This window comes from Alligator mississippiensis, chromosome 6 (assembly GCF_030867095.1).
Source record: "Alligator mississippiensis isolate rAllMis1 chromosome 6, rAllMis1, whole genome shotgun sequence".
Lineage (NCBI taxonomy): Eukaryota > Metazoa > Chordata > Crocodylia > Alligatoridae > Alligator > Alligator mississippiensis.
This window is the reverse complement of record NC_081829.1, coordinates 2357463-2377199: the sequence shown is the minus strand read 5'-3', so window position 1 is coordinate 2377199 and position 19737 is coordinate 2357463. Positions and strand designations below refer to the sequence as shown.

The window sequence follows — 19737 nt, the reverse complement described above, 5'->3', positions numbered from 1 at the left end:
GGCCTGACCTTCCCTGCTGCAGCCTGCCTCGCTTCCTCCAGACCCACCCGGGGAGAATCCCCATGTGCCCCCTTTCCCGGGCACATTCACCAGCCTGGACCAGCCCCTGGGGTCCCTGCCTCTTCCACCTACCTGCCCGGAGCAGGTCTTAGCTCCCGTCTCCCCGCACCTAACACCTCCATAAGGGTGAGGCCAGGCCAGCACGCAGGGCCCCAGACGCTGCCACCCTCCAGGCCCATGCATGTCCCATGCAACCGGAGAACCCTGCACCCCATTGCTCCACCCTGGGGGCTTCAAAGGCAGCCCCTGGGCCGCTCTGGGGCTCGAGGGGTGGGTGCTGGGGGAGACGCAATCCTGGGCCTCCTTGCAGCCAGAGCCTGCTGCCTGTTTGTTCCAGCTCCTGCCTGCCCGCGTCCCCGAGAGGCTTCGAAGGCGAGTGACCCAAGAAGTGGAATGCGAGAGCCTCCAGCTGCCTGCACCCAAATCGACTCGGGGAGGGGCGGGAGAGGAAAGGAGGGAGCCAGCTGCACTGGGAAGGTCAACTGCAACCACCCAGCCCTGCTATTCTTCCCCTGCTCATTACTGCCTGCGTGTGCATGTGTGTGCGCGCCTCTCTCTCCTCTTTCCTGGCTGTTAAGACACAGCCAGCTGAGCTGAGCCACGCCGAGCCCTCCCCAGCGCTGCAGTGATGTGGCACAGATGCACGGCCCCGACGCCCAGCTGCCATTTAGCCAGGTACCGGGGAGTCGCGCGCCGCCATTCCAGCCTGGGCAGGGGCTCGGTGCTCCAGCCTTTAGGGCAGCCGGGCTCCCTTTGACCTACCCTGGCCCAGAGAGGGGTGCATGGCGAGCCACCGAGCCCACCCACTGCCAGCGCGCCCGCCTGGGACTCTGCCCTCCTGGAAACGGTGACGCGGGTCAGATTTGCCAAGGATCTGACGTGGGGGGGACGAGCTGAAAGGCGAGGTGTTGCCCGGCATGCTCGGAAACATCCCGTCTCCCGGGGGCAACCACGTCCGCCCACGAAGGGGCCAAAAGCACGCCCAGGCCCACGGCCAAATGTCCCAGCTGCTGCTGGTCTAGAGCAAGGGCTGAAGCCATGGACAACGAGGAGCTACAGGGGCTGTGCAAAGGAAGGGCATGGAGTAGCTCCTGCACAGAGGGGCCGGCAGTGAATTGCTACCCACCTTCCAGCTCGCCCTGGTCCCTGAGGATAACTCTGTGTACAGGGAGAGCGTTATGGGATAAACAGAGGGAGGGAGACAGAGGAGCCGACGAACGAACGATGCACAAGAGCCTCTGTGCACATGCAGCGGCAACAGCTCCAGCGATCAGAGGGGCCTGCGGGCCCCACACGGCTGGGGGGCGCAGGCCCATGCTCTCTGCCCAGCCCTGCTGCAGAGATGCGCCCGGGGGGCACCTGCAGCCACCACACAAACTCCTCCGTGCATGTGTGCGTGCGTGTGCGCGCGAGGGGTGTGCGTGTGCGCCTGGGTTTGTCACAGACTGGTGAGCAAGTTAATCTCCGACTCCCTGACACGTGGAATAAAATCACGATCCCGTAATGGAATTCATTCGTCTTCCTGTCCAGGCCGAGAGCTGCCCCGGCGCCACACGCCAGAGCAGAGCGGGAGCGAGCCTCCGGCCAGCGGCTCAGCACCAGGGGGCAGGGGGGCAGAGGCAGGAGGATGAAGGTGTGCGTGGCGGGGAACCTGACCCCTTCCTCTCCCCTCCTCCCAAGCCAGGGGACCGGCTCCTGCTGGGGGCTGCGCTAACTTGCAGTCCATTAATGAGGGAGAGACGATGCGCGCCGCTGGCAGGGCTTGAAAGCCTGAAAATAAGGAACTTCCTTAGGACAGACCCCAAATCAGGGCTGGCCTCCGAGGTCAGGGCAGGGGGGCTGTGAGGAAGCTCCCCCCCCTGCTCCCAGAGAGTGGGTATGGGGGTGGCATGGGGGCATGGCCCACCTTGGTGCATAGGCCGGCTGGCCTGTCCAGGCTCAGACTGGTAGCTTCATCCCAAGGCGCTTGCAATGGGCAGGGGGGCATTGCTGGGCTCTGCCCACACTTCCGGGGCTTGACCCACCTGCCCTGAGCAGGTGAGGGATGCACGGAGCTAAAACCTGCTGGCCTGACTCCCTGTACCCCCCTGCCCTCCACTGTGAATGCCCATGGGAGGACAGTAGCTATGCCACAGCCCGTGGGCTTGGTCCCTGCTGCTCGCAGCCCTGAAGCTGGCAGAGAGAGGCGGTGGCACTGTTTTCAGCTTCAGCCCCCGCTCTGACTTCCCACAGTGCAAGATGCCCCTAAGCACGTGTGAGCCAAAGGGCAGAGGGGGCTGGGCGGGGAGGGACAAGCACTGAGAGACCCCAATAGACCAGGTATGCGGGGGATGGCACCCCAGGCTCCTGTACCTCCAGCTAGTGCCTTATGCACCCACCCATGCCCTAACAGCTGGGGGTAGTCACTGAAGGGCATCCCCCCGCCTCTGTCCTGACGGCTTTTCAGCACCTTCCAGAAAACAAGCGGGTTTGTTTCAAGCCAGCAGCCCCCGGATGCCAGGCTGACAGCCAGGGATCTGCCCCGGGTTTGGGCTCCAGGGTGCAATGGCACTGGACTGAAGCTGGGGAGAGCTCCTCGGGTGCAAGGCCTGCCTTGGCACGCGGCTGCACCAGCAGCTCACGGCAGGGGAAGCCTGGGGGAGAGGCGAGGGCAGGTCGGCCCCTCCAGGGTGCCCGCTCTTTCCTTGCGGGAAATGCAAGGCAGCTGGCATGTACCATGGGTCGGGGCAGGCACACGGGCAAGTTCATGCTCTGGCATAGCCATAACCCCGTGAGCTCACGCATCCACCCTGTTCCCCAGTCTCCTTCTGTGCTAAGGGGGAAATGGCACGGCTTTACCAACCACAAGCCACTGCAAGGTGCCCCGAAGACACGGCCTGGGGGCTGCATCAGGACAAGCCCGTCTGCAGGTCACTGCAGCTCCGCTCCCACTCTCAGTCCGGTGCCCAGCCCTGCTCTCACGTGCCTAGCGCAAGACGAGCCTGGCACCCAAGATGCCAACAACCCGTGCCCTGTCCAGTGCCTATGCAGGGTCTTGCCTCGCTGCTCAGCTGGGAAAGAAAAAGACACCCCCCTCCCCAAAATCTGAGCAGAGGCAGCCACTGCCCATCCAGCTTTCCCCAGCAGGCGAGAATAAATGGTATCCTTGATGCACAGGCGCAGAGGGCCAGCCTGAGAGCTGGGCTGAGGGAGGAGGGGGAGAGGCCGGCGGCTGCCCCGAGCACACAAAGCCCCTTTCATAAGGGCTGGGCTCAGATGTGCATTGCCGCGGAGAGGGACCTGACTGCGCTACCAGCACAGGCGGGGGGTCCTGGGATGAGGGAGCAGGGGGCCGGTGGCCTTTTGGAGGAGTGTGTGCACATGTGTGCATGGGAGAGGGGGCGGCGGACACCTGAGTTCACATCCTGGGTCTGCCACAGACTCCAGTGAGTCATGCCTCAGTTTCCCCACCTCTAAAATGGGGACAATGCACGTACATGCGTCTCAGAGACACCCCCAAGGGAAAACCCAGGGCCAAACAACCAGGGCAGAAGAGAGAGAGATCATGGCTAGTACATGAGCTGGGCGGACAGGATGCCTGGGTTCTCTTCCCAGCCCTGGGAGGGAGCGTGGCCTAATGGGCAGAACAGGGGGAGGGGGCCAGGACTCCTGGGTTCTAGGTAAGCAGGATGGCCGGAAATACAGTCGCTCCCCAACCCATGGGAAACTTCGACGCCTCTCCCGTGCCCGGACAGCACAGCACCGTGGCCTGTGGCTTCCTGCGCCTCCCCTCCTGCCGGCTCTCAACTCTACAAACACTACAAGTCACTCGCACGAGAACAGGCGCTGGGGGCCTTCGGACCTCCTCGGCGCCTGCGGCTTCTCCTCCGCTTTGGAGGGTGCTGAGGCACTGGGACTCAGCCCCCCTCCACAGGCTTGCATTAGCCGTGCTTAGGGGCCAGCCCAGCCTGGGCCATGCTCACACATCCTGCCCACAAGCACTCAGGGCCGCATGGCCCCATGGCCTGGGCTGTGCCCAGCAGCCTGGGGCAGGAAGGAAGCAGCAGGGCAAGGGCAGGGAGGGTCCTGGTGGGAGCAGGACCGGATTCCTGGAGCTCCTCTGTGGGGAGGGGGAAGGGGAGAGGGGTGGACACCAGCCTGCAGGAAAAGCAGGTTTGGTGGGAGATTAAAGGTACAGCAGGGGCAGGGGGCGGGGAGGCTTCTCTGAAACACCTGGGGCCAGGCCGGGCACAAGCGCCAGCACAGCCCTGCCTTCCCCTTGCACCCATCAACCGCTGCACCCCTTGCACCCACCAGTCTCTCCTCTGTTGGCTGACGATGGGTGGGGAGACACACACCACTCCTCCTGCCCCAGCCTGCTCCCAGCCCAGCCCCCCAGGGGAAAATGCACCGGATACACCTGTGTGTGGGGCAGGGGGGTGGGGGGCATTAACCCATGCCCTCCAGGCTAGGGTACCCTAGCACGCCTGGCATGGCCTGGCTGTATAAAGCAATGCCACAGCCACAGGGCCGGTGGGGGCTGCAAACCCCAGCGCGCGCCTGCTCCGGTCTGCTTGGCTGCTGAGACATGCCGGCATCTCCTGACTGTCTCCAGACCCTCGCGCTCTTGGCCGCGAGCCTCCTCCGCGCCTTTGTCTGCACACTAAAAAGGACCTGCGCCTGGCTCCAAGGGGGACCGGAGAGCTGCACAACCCCGAGCGGCTGGCAGCGCTCGGAGCCAGCTCCCCACTCCGTGTCCCAAAGGGACAGAGCCATTGCTAGCAAGTGGGGGAGAGCTCCCCTGGGCCAAGCCGGCTCCAGCAGCGGGGCGCAGGCAGAGACCCCCCCACCTCCGGGCCAAAGCCCCGTGTGCCCGGAGGGGGAGGGAGGACCGGATGCAGGCAATGAGTCAGAGGCAGAGTAGCAGGTGGCAGTGCAGAGGCGCAGCTGATTGCTCCTGGCGCTGCCCGCCTGCTGGGGGGGCGGCCTCCCGCCTGCCTGGGAGACAGGTCCAGGGCTGGGGCTGAGCGGGGCGAGTCCATTCAGGGGGGTTGGGAGGAACCTGAAGCTACAACCCCACTTTTCTTGGGCCAACGTGGCCATAGCGGGTGGCAATGTGCCACGACAGCTCCCCACTGACTGCCACAAGCCCAGAGATGCACCAAGGTCTCCACGCTATGCTAGGCCGACCACATCTGAAGCCCCAGGCTGGTGGGGAGAAGAGGGTGCTAGCAAGGGGGGCCGCATAGAGGAAGCTCACTGCCCAGGGGTACTTGGTGCCGGGGCCCGTGTGCTGAATTCAGACCCCCCAGGCCCTGCCGGAGCCCCTCTCCTACCAGCCAGCCTCCCTGTGCGCGCCTGCCCTCCAAGGACAGGCCCGGCTAGGGGGCACTGCCAGCCCCGCTGCAAAGCAAACCGCTGGCTCCTCAGCAAGTAGCAGGGATGCGCCCACATGCAAAGGGCCACGAGCACCAGGCAAGCTAGCACCAAGGTGCAGAGGCACAGCTTCAAGGAGGAGGCTTCTCCCTGGACATGCAACACCACAGGAGGCATGCCCGGGTGGTTTGGGAGGGAAGCCACGAGGCAGGCCAAGCCTGGAGGCACCTTGTGAGGTCAGGGCACGTGCTGCCAGGGAGCTGGGCCCGGGGTCGCCCGCGGGGCCGAGGGACCCCAGCCGAGCGTGGCGCAGCTTGTCGCCATTCGTTAGCATTGCCGGCAGGGGGGTGAAGGAGTCCGATATCCTTCCGCTCCCTCCAGAGCGGCATCTGATGGGAGTGGGAGAGACAGATGGATGGGGGGGGGGCACAGAGGGAGGAAGGAAGCGGGTGGGAGGGGGAGGGCGATTTGATCTGAGCCCCCAGGTCCTCCTTGCCAACCCCCTTCCCCTCAACAGCGCTGCTATCCCCTACCCAGTGTCCCCTGACCCCTCCAGCACCCACATGCAGGCACACAGACGTCACTTATCCTCCCCTTGAGAGGTGGGGAAACTGAGGTACAGTGCTTCAGGCCAGCCTCTTTGCACATGGCAAAGCCGGAGCCCCCATCCAAGGCAAGGGGCTGGTTTCCATTAGAGCCGCGGCAGAAACGCTGCTGCCTCCCACCCCAGCGGGCACGACGGGGACCTAGCCCTAGCCCAGAGTGGCCCTGGTGGCCGTAGGCACTTGGCAGCTGACACAAGCCCTTGGAGGAAGCATTCGTATTGGAACAACCGTTCTCCCTGCTAGGCTCTAAGCACCCGGCCCCCCAGGTGGGTGACACCCGGATGGGCCAAAGCTTCATGCACGGACCAGAGCAAACACAGACAGCACCTCCCAGCACCTCTGCGGGTACCAGTGAGGAGTCTCCAACCCTTCCCAATAGCCCAGGGCTTCCCAGGCAGAGCCACCTCCCTTCCCTGGGGACTCCTGCAGGAGGTGGCTTCCTACAAACTGGACCCGGGTTCAACCCCCTTCCCACTGAGAACTAGAGGAATTGCAGGGGGTGGGGGAAACTGAGGCATTGAGTGGGGATGACTCAACACAAGGCACAGCCCCCTGCGGGATGCCCTCTTCCCCACGCCCCCGTGCACCTCAGCGGGTGTGCAGAGAAGGGGTTTGTGCGGAGGGGGGTGCATTTTGAAGCCAGGCAAGCAGAAGGGAAGAGGCTCTGGAGCCTCATCAGGTGCGTGCGCGAGAGAGGAAATCAGGCGACTGCAGGAGAGCTGCTGGCAGGGAGTCTCTGCTCCATCTTCCCGCAGGTTTCAGGCTGTTAGACAACTGGGCCAGAAGACCTGAGAGCAATCAGTGCAGTGCCGCCGCGGCCGCTGATGGGGACAGAGGCTGAGGTTGCAGCCACAGTGCAGCCAGGCACCCACGGGATGGAGAGGGCCAGGTGCAGAGATGCTTGCGGGCAGCCAATGCCCCACGTGCACCAGGGCGGTTGTGCACAAGAACCCTCTGGGGCACAAGCAGCCTTGTACGGGGACCAGGGGGCATGCCTGCACTCTCGTGCACCAGTGGGGGCAGCTCCGACCCCGAGGAACCATCACCCCAAAGGGACCTTGGTGACCTGGGACCCTGGTGGGGTGGAAGGGGTGAGCTGGCCCCTTCATTAACTCCTTCCTGCCAAGTCCAGGAGCGACCCCCTCCCGCACGAAGGCAGCTCTGCAATTCCAAGCACAGCCCTGGGATTCCTGCTTTCCAATCAAGCCTCTTGCTGCGTGGGGCTGAGCTGCTCGTTAGCGGCCGCTCATTAAGCGCCCTCCAGGACGAGGAAGGTACCCGGGGCACCTGCACCTCCGCCTCTAATGAGCTCCATTACGGTCCTGTCGCCCCGAGACACAAACGAGGGGGCAGAGGGTCCTCTCCGCCACTGATGCCGGAGCACCACGAGCCCGCGGGGGGGGCAGCGGGAACCAGGGGCGAGACACGAGCAGGCTGGGAAACAAGCGCCCCCCAGGCCCTTCGCGGTGCCCGGCCCCTCCTTTGGGGGCAGGGGGCTCTACCAGAGGGCCTGGGTCAAGGCAGAGGGAAAAGCTCTCAGGAAAGGGAGGGCCCCTGCGAATTGACTCATCGTGGCAACTGCAGGGAGGCGGGGAGGCAGCTGCTGCTGGAGGAACGCCCTTGCCTCACCGCAAAGGCAGCCCACGCCCCCGCACCTCGGCCCGGTGCCCACGCCGGCCGGCCCCGGGACCCACAGGGCACGGGATGGGCCTGATTCTGAACCCCCCTCACCCCAGCTCGGGGGGTCTATCCCCCCTGCAAGCAGCACGGCACGCCCAGCTGCAAGCCTATCTGGGCACGCCAACCAGGCCATCGGGGCAGACAGAAAGGTGCCAAGCCGGGTCCTGGGCTGCTCTGGTACCAGAGGCTGGACACCGGCTCAGTGGAGCTGCGGGGACACGTCGCCAACTGCAGGCCTCGACGGTGGGTGGGGACGCACGTGTGACATGGGGGCTTGCGCCTGTGACCCACGGGCAAGGCAGGGACACAGGCGGCTCGCTGCAACGTCTGGAAGTGGCCGAGCACGGGAGCACGCAGCCTGCGGCTGTGTTCGGGAAGCTCTTTCCCATGCCCGTAGCCCTCAGGGGGGTCACCCCAAATCCTCAGGCTCTCAGGCGAGCCCTGGGTAGCTTTCTTGCTGCCCCCACCCCTGGGAACCCGGCTGTGCTCGTTCTGCTCCCTGCAAGGTGAGGGTGCAGCTGCCGGTCCCCCAGGTGCTAGATTTCGGGGTGGCTCTGGGGGTCCCAGAGGGGCGAGGGGCTTGCCCAGTGTTGCCCTGAACTGCATCGTGGCACTAGGCCTAGGACCCAGGTGTCCTGGAGCCCGGCTCTGTGGCTAGCTGGCGGCCCCTCATTCCCAGGAAAGAAAGCAAACCCAGGAGTCCTGCTCCGACAGGCGGGCCACAAGCCACGATGCCCCCCACGCATCTTTCCACCCTGCTCAGGAAAGAAACACCCCCTCCATGCACGCATGCACACATGCACGCCTGCATGAGCCCGGCCCTTCCCGCCGGGGGCACCGGGGCCACGTGGGCCTGGCCGGTGCCCACGGAGCCACGGCCCTCCCGCCCGGCGCCCCCAACCTCCGACCCCGGCCCAGGCGGGCCCCAGTGCTCGTTAATGTTTACTCAGGTTAGTTGAGCGAGCCGGCAGGGTTGCCATGGCAACCTTTCACGCTGTGATCCACCACCGGCGACTCAGCCACGAGGAGGAGCGGGGACGGCGCGATGGCCCCCGCGGTGCGTGGGTGTCACCTTGGAGACTCCGCGGGCTGTGCCAGGAATAGTTTGATCAGCGCCCTCCCCATCGCGTGCGGGCTTGGGGGGCGGCCGCAGGCAGGGCACCAGGCTCCTGGGTCCTGCATCGGGGAGGGGCGCCGGGCTTCGTGCCCAGCCAGGGGCGGGTGGCATCTAGAGAACTCCTGGGTTCCTAAACCCTCTCGACCCCATGGCTGGGGCTCCGGCCCCGTGTCCCTACTAGCCACGTTGCTGCCCCCACCGCGGCCGTGAGACTCGCAGCGGCTGGGGTGAGAGGCACCCAGCTGCCCCGAGCTACACGGCCCCTGCCCTCCCCCCCGCCAGCGCGCTGGCCACCCTAGCCCCCCGGTTCGAGTTGCACGGCTCTGCCCGCCGCTCCCCCCTCCCCGGCCTGCAGGCTCCTTCGATCCAACTGTCTGTGCAGCTCCCTGCCAACACGCCTCTCTGCTGCATTATTTATAAAACAGAGGAGCAGAGGGCTAGGCAACAGCTGCAGAGCACTCCACGGAGGGCAGCCCTGCCCTGCTCCCCAGAGCCACGCCGCCACGGGCATGTGTCACCGCCTGCGCGGGGGGAAGGGCTGCCCAGCACCCGCCGCCTCGAGGGCACGCCTGTGTCCGGCCAGGCGCCCAGGTCCCCCGGAGCCCCCCGTGGGTCGGCACCGCCACGGGCCACGGGTCCCGCGGCTCCATGAGCTCATCGGTTATTGTGCAGCTCACATGAGCCGGGGCCCGGCATGTGGAGGCTTCCAAGACACGCCTCCCTCTCTCCCTCCTTGCCAATCACCCGGATACGGTGCCCCACGTCCCGGGCATGCGTGGGGGGGGGACCGTGCCACAGGAGAGGCCTTCCTCTGGAAGCCCAGAAACCTCTCTGCAAGCAGAAAGCACCTGGGAAGGGCTCGAGGAGAATCCCACCCGGGCACCGGGGTGGGAAGCAGGGAGTTCCCTCTCCATGAGACACGCGGGTGCAAAACCAGCCCAGCCCAGGAGCTGGCTGCGGTGCTTTGTAGGAGCAGGGGTGGGGGGGGAGGCTGCTCGCTATTGCAAACAGGTCTGCCTTGAAGGCCTGGCAGAATGGGCTGCCTCCTCCCCCCACCATGCCCCCCTCCAGCAGCCCCACCGCTGGGGAAAGCCGTGCTCGGGCTTTAATTTTTTATTATTAATTTCACATCCACCTCGAGCGCTGCCTTCGCTTCCCCGGCTCGGCCCCCGCCCCCACTCCCCCCTTGTTCTGCTGAAGATCCGTACCGGCTGAAGCCGCGCCGGGCTGCCGATAGGATTAATTCTGCATGACTGCCCATCTCCACAGGGGTGTCTAAGACCCTCCGGCCTGCAGCAATCTTTAAAATTCCTCCAGCCCAACTTAATTCCCTCTTCCTGCAGCGCTGGCGCATCTGCTGCAGTCAGACACGGAAAGCCAGGAGCACCCAGAGGAAGGGCAGGTCCCAGCCTGCACCCCTGCACCTGGGGGGGGGGTCCCAGTCACATCGGGCCCCCCTGCCAGGCAGGAGCTGCCCCAGGGCTATGAGGTCCTGACTCCAGATGTGCATGTAGGTACGTGGGAATGCGGCACAACGTGCACACCCAGCCCAGCCTGCAAGAAAACCCTGTCAGCCCCTGTCCTGGCCAAAGCATGACATTTAAATAAATTAATAATAATACTAATACTAATACTAATAATAATAGTCCTGTTTGTAAAGCCAACCACTTTGGGGCATCCCACCCATGGGGTTTGGGCATTGTCAGCATAAGAGGGGGAACTTTGCAGGTAGAGCTTGACTCCCAAATGGCATGACTCCCAGAGCTGGGACTTCAAAGGAAATGGGGCAGGGGGAAAAGATTGTGAGGGCAGAGCCAGGCTGGGCCAAAGCTGAAGCATGTGACCCAGACGGATGCCCACCACTAGTCGGGGCAGATTGTGCCACGTTCTGCCGGCGGGCCACGACCCTGCAGGCGTACGAGGTGGTCCTGCCACTCAAAGCAGCCAAGAATCCAGGGCCAGGATTGAGGGTGCTACAGGGTCCAACACTAGGAATGAGGGTGCTGCAAGGTCGAATGCTGCCCTGTTGCTCTTGGCTGGCACCGTCCTGCCCCGGGAGGCAGGAGCCGGGCTGGGGTTTTGCTGGGTGGGTGCTGACACCACAGATGTTTGGAGCAAGGTGTGAGGAATGGGGGACACCCCAGGCTTCCTCGGGGGGAGCGGAAGTGCTGGGGTGCCCTTCACCGACTCGGGTGTCCCCAGGCCATGTCAGCCCAGGGGACGGGGTCCCTATTAAGACACAGCTTTGCTCGACGAGCTAGCAGCCCCAGGGCCCGGCATCACGTGAAACATTTGTGAACGTGAATGGGGCGGGACACAGTGCCACGCTGGCCTGTGCCCCTGACCGGTGGGTTTAAGCCCACCCAGGCTCCCGGCTCTGCCCCCATCCTGGCTCAACAGTGGCCCTCAGCTCCCATGTCCACTGCACCTCCACACAGAAGCTCCATGGCCCGGGGCCTCCTGGTTCCTCTGGCACCAAGGCGACCGGGGTGTCACGCAAGCGATGGCCACAGCCCCAAGTTTAAGCCTGGCTTGCCCCTAGTCCAGCGAGCAACCCGAGGACTCTGGACTCCCATCTCCCTGCCCAGCCCTGGGCAAACCCCTTCACCTCTGCAGCTCACGTCCAGCCCCGGGGCACAGACCACGGTCCCTCAGCGGCTCGCACGGAGTATGCACGACGGGGTATGGGGTGTGGGGGGGCTTTGCACACGAGGTCCCAGCAGCGCGGACATGAGCTGAGCCGCCTCCGCCACTCGTCCTTCTGCTGTGGCAGGGCTGCCGAGAGCCAGGGCTGGGAGGAAAGAGGAGGCAGCTGCGTGTGTGTGTGCTCGCTCACTCTCTCTCCGTGGTGCACACCCGCGCGCACGCGCTCGCCCCCGCCCCACTGGAATTCCCAGCGTGCACTGCAGCAAGCCGAGGAAGGGAACATTTCCTCGCACTTTGAAGGCTCTGAATCCAGCGCGAGGAGGAGTCTAGCCCTGGGGCAAAGCTAACCTTCCGGGAGGGGGCAGGGAGAAGATGCCCCCCTCTTCCTCCTCCTCTTCCTCCCAGCCACAGCCCACTCTCCAGCACAGCCAGCACACAAGAAAAAGCCCCCGCACGCCCGCCTGAGGGACGTCTCCCTCCACCACTTGCCCCTGGTCGCTGGCAGGCAGGAGTGGAGCTGTGGCTCCGTGCATTTAAATCACTTATATCTTTACTTTCTCCTGCGCTGGCTGCGAGATGGGACTTTTCTTCCCCCCACCCCCCGCATTCGTAATTAGGGGGTGGAACAGATGGCAGAGGGTTCGTTTAAAGTAATGCATCCATTAAAATAACCTTCCCTGTCGGGGAGCACGCTGACGGGGGCTGGCGTCGCTCGGGGGCAGGCAGCCCAGCTTTGTTCTGTGGGGATGGAAGTCAGCCCCGGGTGGATGCTACAATCCGGCCCGCCGTGCCCCCCGAGCTGCCCAGGCCCACCCCGAGCTCCCAGGAGTGCCTGCATCCATGGCTTCCCCAGCACCTGCCTGGGGACAAAGGTCCTGAGCCAGCCCGGCACAGGGCAACTGTAGGTCGTGCTCCCCACATGCGGTGAGACCCGGGGGTGCACGGTGCCGCGTGGAAAGGATCCCCAGTCCAGCCCCAGAGCCAGCCGGGCACGCACTCCAAGAGACAACCAGGCGACGGATAGCAGGGCTGGGCCCTGGATCCTTGCTGGCAGCAATCAGGAGTGACTCCAGATTCACCCTCTCCCACCTCTTCCCGCAGGACTTGGTCCAACACTCGCCATGCTGCTCCCCTCTCACAAAGGCCCCAGGTGCAGGTAACGCCCCACCTGGCAGCACCTCCAGCCCCAGCGCACGGATAAAAAGTCATCTGGAGACATTGCGGCGGCTCGGACGGACCCGGGACAGCCCGGAGGAGGGACCTGGGGAGAGCAGAGGCAGCTGCATTGGTGGGCAGCTCCCCTCCGCCCCAGCGCTCCAGGGCCCCACGCCGGCTCCCCCAGTTGGAAACCCGAGGTGGGACTCGGGACTGTTCATGTGAGGCATGGCTGGCCAGCGGCAGCAGCAGCCGCCTCTCCTGTTTCAGCCCCACTCCCAGGAGAGCCAGGAGGCTTTGTTCAGGAACTGGAGAGCAGAGCAGGCCGAAGCGAGCAGACGGCCCCTGCCAGCGCTTGTGTTTCACTCCCCTGGAATGCCGGGCGGGGGGAAGGGGTCTGAGCACGCGGGATGCTTGCCCGTCACGGAGGGGAGCTGCCTGCGCGCCCTGGCAGCCAGCCTGCATCTGGCAGGGGTGGCTGCGGGAAGGGGAGCCCGGGGAGCTTGCATGTGCCTGCGGGGGCTGGGTGTCCGTGTGTGCACAGGCACACGCGTGCATACCCCAGAGGTGTTACCACGCACACGCGTGCAGGCCCATGTGCTGGCAGTCCTCGGCTCTTGCACACACAGTGCTCATTTCACCCCCCCGTGCCTATTTGGCAAGAGAGCGGGCTCGCGGTGGCTTGCTTCTCCTGTATCTGGGGGAGGCCTGGCAAGGAGGGCAGAGGGGTCCCTGCCCCTGTAAGCGGCTGGGCACAGGGGTGCAAAGTTGCCAGCTTGGGGGGCAGGAGAGGAAGGAGCAGCATTGAAATCCCAACCCCCACGCCCATGTTCAGATCCTGAGTGCGCTGCCTGTAGGGCATCCCTGCTTTTGAAGCAGCAGAGGCAGGAGGAAGGAGGGCAGGACTGAGAACGAGCTTTGCAGGCTGCTCTCCTCTCCTCCCGAATGGCTGGGGCTGGGAATATGGCTGGGGCCGGGCATGGAGGCTGCAGAGCACAGCTCCTGTCCCCAGGGATCAGGGATTCAACCCCTCACTTGCCATGTGCCAGCCGTGCCCTGGCCCCTTCACCCACCCAGGCGCAGGCCTGGAGACCAAGTGGATGCCCTTCATCCCAGGAGGGAAGAGGACCAAGGCGAGGCAGTGTCCCAAGACAGCTGGGAGGCTGCTCCTTTGTAGCTCATGCCAGGCCATGGGGACCCTGCGATGCCCCCGTGGAGCAGGCTAAGAGCTGACCCCTCCTTGCCTGCCTCCCCTTGGCTCTCCTCTCCATCAGCTGTGGTGCACACATGCGCATACTGGGCCCAGGGGACAGCCAGCGCCAAGAGGCCCCCAGAGCCAGGCCTTTCCATGCCAATGACTCCTCCAGCACCCCCAGGATCTAGCCAGCTCCAGCTGGTCTCTGGCTCTTGCCCTGCCCACACTTGCATACGCCATGCAGGCCCTGCTCTCTGCCCCTACTCCCGCTACGCATGGGCAAGAAAGCACGGACAAAGCCCTGCTGCCCCACCACCATCCAGGGCAGGCACCTTCCCCTCCTCTGGGAGCCCAGAGATACCACCCCCCGAGCTGCCCAGAGCTGGGGCAGGAGGGAGGTTCAGGTCCCCACAGCCCCCCTGCATCCCTGGAGCCACGTGGAGCCAGAGCACACACAGGACAGAGCCAGCACGAACATCCCACCCATGCACTGCTGCTGGCCAGGGGCAAAACGGGCGATGGGAGCACCGTGCCGGCTGCAGGGGGGGCAGAGAAACAGGGTGGGTTTGAGAGGTAAGCAGCTAGGAGACTGAGGCCCAGGCGCTGACCTTGGGGCTGGGAGCAGCAGGCCGGGGTCACATTACAGCCCGGGCACGCTGCCATCCATCTGCAAACACAGGCCTCTGCCCTGCTGTGGAAAGCCCCCGGGTCTCCCCTCCCCCTGCAGTCACCGGCCTGCCGTCGGAGCAAGGGAAGAAACCCCTTGAGACTGTGGATAAGCAGGGTGAAATGGTGGCCCAGGGGTTAGGGCACTGCCCTGGCTCTTGGGAGACCCCTGGACAAGACCCTCCACCTCCTCGCGTCCCAGCTCCCTGCCCATCAGGGTGGCTGTGCCCAGGGCCACTATAGGGACAAATGCATCGCAGCCCAATGGGTGCCCAGCTCTCCTGCCCTAGCACAACCTGTTGCCAGGGTTTGGCCCCTCTTTTTGGGGTCTCCCTGCTAGCACCCTGATGCCCCCAGAGAGCGGCCAGCTGTCCCCCGGGCCTCAGCCCGCCGGTGCCATCTGGATTCTTGGCTCCACATCTCACTCCTGTGCCCGGACGTAGCCCAGCCCCGCTCACTCCTCCCCAGCCCTCTCCCGCGTGCCAAGCTCCCCTGCCTCCTTCGGCACCCACAGCCCAGTGCCCAGCTCCTGTACTGGGGGCACTGGGACCCTCCAGTGACTCACGGTTTGCTGCTGCTTATGGAGCCAGAGGGATCCTCCTACACGTGCCAAGAGCCTCTCAGATCCACCGCCAAGGGAAGGGAGCCCGAGGGGAAATGCCCCCTCTCAGAGCTGCAGGACCACCACCCAGAGAGGGGGCTGCGCCTCTCCTGGAAGACGGACGCAGCCCGTCCGGAGGGGCAGGGAAGCCCGGCCCCATCCCTCGGAGGGGGGCTGGGAAGGAAGACAATGGCTCCTCTGTTCCAGTCTCTAAGGCCACGGGCCCCAAGCCCACGGACTTCCCGTGCCGCTGGCCTGCCTCGCAAACACCTCTCTGCTCAGCGCCGTCCACTGTCACCTCCAGGGCTCCGGCCCCGCATTCCTGCCCTCCCGCCGAGACCCCGCTTGCATTGTTTTCCCACAGGTCCCGACCAGCTGCCTTCCTACCTAAGACTGGCCGGAAAGCAGGAACCAGCCAGCGCCACAGGGAGCTTCCCTCCGCCCGGGGTTTCGGTCCAGCTCCCAGCCCTCCTCTGCGCCCCGTCTCCGTGCCTTACCCTCTGCTCTCTCCGGATGATTTCCCCACCCTCGCTGCACGGACCCCTCCGGCTCCCGCGGGCGAAGATTCGGGCGCGGGCTGCGTTCGCCCGGAGGTTTTGAGGCCCTGACTCTGCAAAAGCTCAGGCGGATCCAGATGCTGCAGTCAGCTGGGAGTTAAGCCCGCGCCTAGAGCAGAGGAGCCGCCAGGCTTGCCTTGCCCCTCCGTTATCTTCCGGGGAGGGTGGGTGTCTCTGGAGCACCCATGCACATGCTTGCAGAGGATCCCCCACCTCCTCTCCATGTGCATGACAACGCGCGAATCCCAGCTCCAGCTCCTGCGTTGCAGCCTGCCCCCCTCTCTGCAGGTGGGCTGGGACTTCTCTCCCTCTCCCTCCCCAGAGAGCTTCGCGCCTGCCAGTTCTTGCTAACATCTCCCCGCCACCCCGGCCTGGTCTGCGCAGCACCTACGCTGCCCACCTGGGCTGGCGGCCCCAGCTGCCTGAGGGGGGGCTCGGCCCTGCCCTTGAAGCCGAGCTGCTTTCCCTCTCCGAGCGCGTCCCACGCACCTGGCCACATCTCGCCCCCCTCCCAGCACCAGCGGCGTGACCGCAGGCAGCTGGGGGGTAGGAACGGGCAGGAGGGAGACACCACCCTGCCCTCCTCTCCCCGGCCGAGGGGGACGCGCTCCTGTCGCGGCCAGCTGGCATGCACGCATCCTGCAAGCTCTAACAGGTGCTCCCCGGGGGCAGCCTTCCTGCCCGGGCAGGTAACAGGCCCCAACGGGCAGCCTGTTTGAAAGCGCGCCTGGCCCCCCCTCCGAAATCCAGCTTCCCCTCAGCTGGGGGAGGGTGGGGGGGGGAATGAGCCATTTAATTGGCTCCCTGAGGAATTGCTCAGCACCCAGGGACCCTTCTCGTGCCCAGTGCGCCGGGGCCTTGATGACTCTGTAGGAAGAATGCGCCCCTTGCTGCGACAAACCGTCTGCTCCCCGTGCACCCAGGACCCCGTGCCCGGGCCGGGCAGCGGTTCCTACGGAGCAGTCTGTGGTTCAGACTTCCCCCACGGAGGAAGGGCTCTCCCCTCCCCACCCCCAGCTCCGGGCTCAGCCCGCACGCTCCGCGTACCTTGCTCAAGGCAGCACTCCCTTCCTTGCACACAGGCCACATTTTCTGCTCCCCAAGGGCAGCAAGGGTATGCTCCCCTCTGCCCCAGCCAGGCCCTGAAGGCAGCACAATAAACTCCAGGCCATTTCACATTACAGCACCAAATAACACCCCCACCCCACTACGATCCCCTGCAACCGTGAGACATCACATTAAAACCTCAGAGGGCACCTGAGGGAGATCACATTGGCTTCCCTCTGGTATTTGCAAAAAGTAAATAAAACCCGGCCACGGCGCTCGAGCCACCTTTTACTGCGAAAATAAACACCTCTGCCAATGCCCCCACGCCAGGGAAGGGGTGTCCCCATGGGCAATGCAACACCCTAGCGTCTCGGGGGTAGAAAGGGCATGGTGGCTAGCACAACGCACAAAAGGGAAGAGGCCACGGTGCCGCGCCATCGTGTGAGGAAATGAAAGTGTTGCCTTGGCCCATGCCGGCACGCATGAAGACATGGCGTGGCAGGCCACAGCACACCGGTCCACACACTGGTCACACTGCAGGGAAAAGCATGCCCACATGCACACGCAGAGAAGGCGCCATGGCATGCAGCACAAGGCATTTCCACATACACACCAGGAAGACCACGTGTGCCACGCCAGGTGGTGTGCCCCCACCACAGCATGCACAGGTGTTCTGGTGAGCAATGCTGGCGTTCACATCTAGGGAGGGGAGATGGGGCACCACAGAGAGCAGGGGGTTATGCCCACCCACGCCACATGTGTCCAGAGACCACCTCGCGGGTGCAATTTGTGGCCCCTCCGCTGTGGATGCGAGCGCACAAGGGAACATGTGAGGGACAACACACTCTCAATTGCCCCTCACGTGGCCGGTCGCTCGTGCGTCCCAAAGCCCAGGTCCGAAGCATGCCCGCAGAAGCAGGGGTTTGGGCCCCTTCGCGCCACACCGGCCACAAGAGAAATGCCCTCCTCCCTCCAGAAGCCCAAGTTATTAGCAGGCCTGTCAGCATGGCGGGATCTCTGCCTGGCACTTATTCCCACCAGGGGAAGATATATAGATATAATATACATGCTACGCAAACCTTCACTGGGCCTAACCACGTGCACAACCTCCACCGCCCACGCGGCGGCACAGAGCAGGCCCCGGTCCCCTCTGTCTTACCCCGGGGGTAAATCAGGACCGTGCCCTGCCTCCCAGAGACGTGGCCCATAAGAGTCGGCGCGAGGGGCCAACGCAACCGGGATGCTGGACCTGGCACGCCGCAACGGGCCCCGATTTCCCGAGAGCGGACGCACGGCACTTCGCGAAGACCGAGGTCTCTTTATAGGGTCTCCTGTTGCCCCCAAGACGGAAACACCCCACATGACCACATCAGACCGCAGACTAGGGAGCGGGCCAGGTCTCCGGTGCAGGGGGTGCATCAGCCAGGGTCCCCCCGCCGCAGCACGACCACGCCGCGGGCCCAGAGGCGGGAAGCAGCCCCCCCCACAGCTGCCCTGTTTGCCAAGTGCTGGTTGCTAGCACTCGGGAGACTAGCAGGAGCATTGCAAGGCTCTGTTTCCACTCGGCTGACACACTATTTATAGAAGCCTACAATTCTCCCAGAGCTTTCCTCGGGATCTCAACAGAAATAGCCTGCCCCAGGCCCCTCTGCTTCCGAGGAGGAGGAGGAGGAGATGGCCAGGGTGCACGCGGTGCCCAAGCGCCCCTTCGGGCCACCTCTCCCCCGCGACCCGGTGCCAACGCCGCCCTGGCGTCGAGTGGGGCCGATCCGCTCGCGGACGCCAGGGGCAGGCGGCGGCGGCTCTGCTGGGAAAACTAACAAAAAATAATAATGGAAAAAAAATAAAAAAATCAATGGAGCGGGGGTGCTCCGAAATCAGGTCCCGTGGCCGCCGGCGGCGCCCACAGAGCTACACCCACGACGGCTCGGGCCTACGCAGAGCAGAATTCGGCCTCCGGCTCTTTCCACACACCCCCCCCCCCAACAAATTCCAGAGATCAGCAAGAAAGACGGCGGTGAGCAAACACCCCGGGGTGGAGCAGGGAGGGGGGAGGATGGGAAGACCCCCGCCGCGCCGTGCCGTGTTGTGCCGTGCCCACGGCGAGCGCCCGGGCTGGCGGGGACGGGCGCCACGTCCCGCCGGACCCAAGCATCGCCCCGAAACCCGCCAGCGGGGGAAGGCGCGCGCGAGGCAGGCGAGGCAGGCGAGGCAGGCGCGGCAGGCGAGGCGGCCTGACAGCTGTCACTCCCCCGGGGACCGGCCGTGCCCCGCGCCAGCGTCCCGCGGCACCCCGGCGAGCGCCAGTGCGGCAGGCGGGGGGCAGGGAGGGAGGAGGGGAGGAAGCAGGACCCCCCGCTCGCCCCGCGGCTGTGCGGGGGGAGGCAGCCAAGGAGAAGGGGTGCGTTTTTGTGTGTTTTTTCCCCCTTCCAACCCCCCCTCACCCCCAAACCCCCCCCCCGAGGCAAGAAGAAAGCGGTGTGGGCGCGCTGCCGGGGCTGCGGGCGCGCAGACAAAGGGCCGCGCGGCCGGACCGGACTCACCGTGCGGCGGCGGCGGCTGGCGGGGCCCGTCGGCGGCGTCGGGGCGCGGCTGGTCGGGCTGCGGCGCGGGGGAGCCGGGCCCGTCGGGGCCCTTGAGGGACAGCATGCCGCGGCCCCGCTCACATCCCGCCCGGCCGGCGCACAAAGGGGAGCGGGCGGCGAGCGGGCGGGCGGCGGGCTGCGCTCGCCGAGGGGTGGGGAGAGGAAATGAAGACACCCGGCCGCCGCCTCCGCCTCCGCCTCCGCCTCCTCCGCCGGTGCCGCCCGGCCCAGCCCCGCCGCTTCCCTCCGCCTGACAGCGGCGGGAGCGGCCTCCGGAGCCCCGGGGAGACGGCGGGCGCGGGGCATCATGGGGCTTGTAGTCCGCGCCGCCGGCTCCCCCCCCCTCGGCCGCCGGCGCGGCCCGCAGCGCCCCCTGCCGGCGCCGCCCGGCCCGCTGCGCACGCGGCTGGGCAGGGCCGGGAGAGGGCAAGCTGGGGGTGACGCAGGGAGGTGTGGGGGTGCATAGGC

At 65.5% G+C, this 19737-nt stretch overlaps 1 protein-coding gene across 2 annotated transcripts in view; it reads right to left on the bottom strand.

Annotated features, from left to right (window-relative positions):
- Positions 1 to 19511, bottom strand: part of AHDC1 (AT-hook DNA binding motif containing 1) — a 63890-nt gene extending 44379 nt beyond the window's left edge. Inside the window, exon 1 of one of the 2 annotated variants that reach the window (XM_059729487.1) lies at positions 19228 to 19511. In XM_059729487.1, coding sequence (XP_059585470.1) covers positions 19228 to 19333 — 106 coding nt within the window. In that variant the 5' untranslated portion in view covers positions 19334 to 19511. Of the gene's footprint in view, positions 1 to 15577; positions 15735 to 19227 lie in introns of those variants that run through there. The other variant, XM_059729488.1, reaches the window with a different exon arrangement.
- Positions 19512 to 19737: the final 226 nt, after the last annotated feature.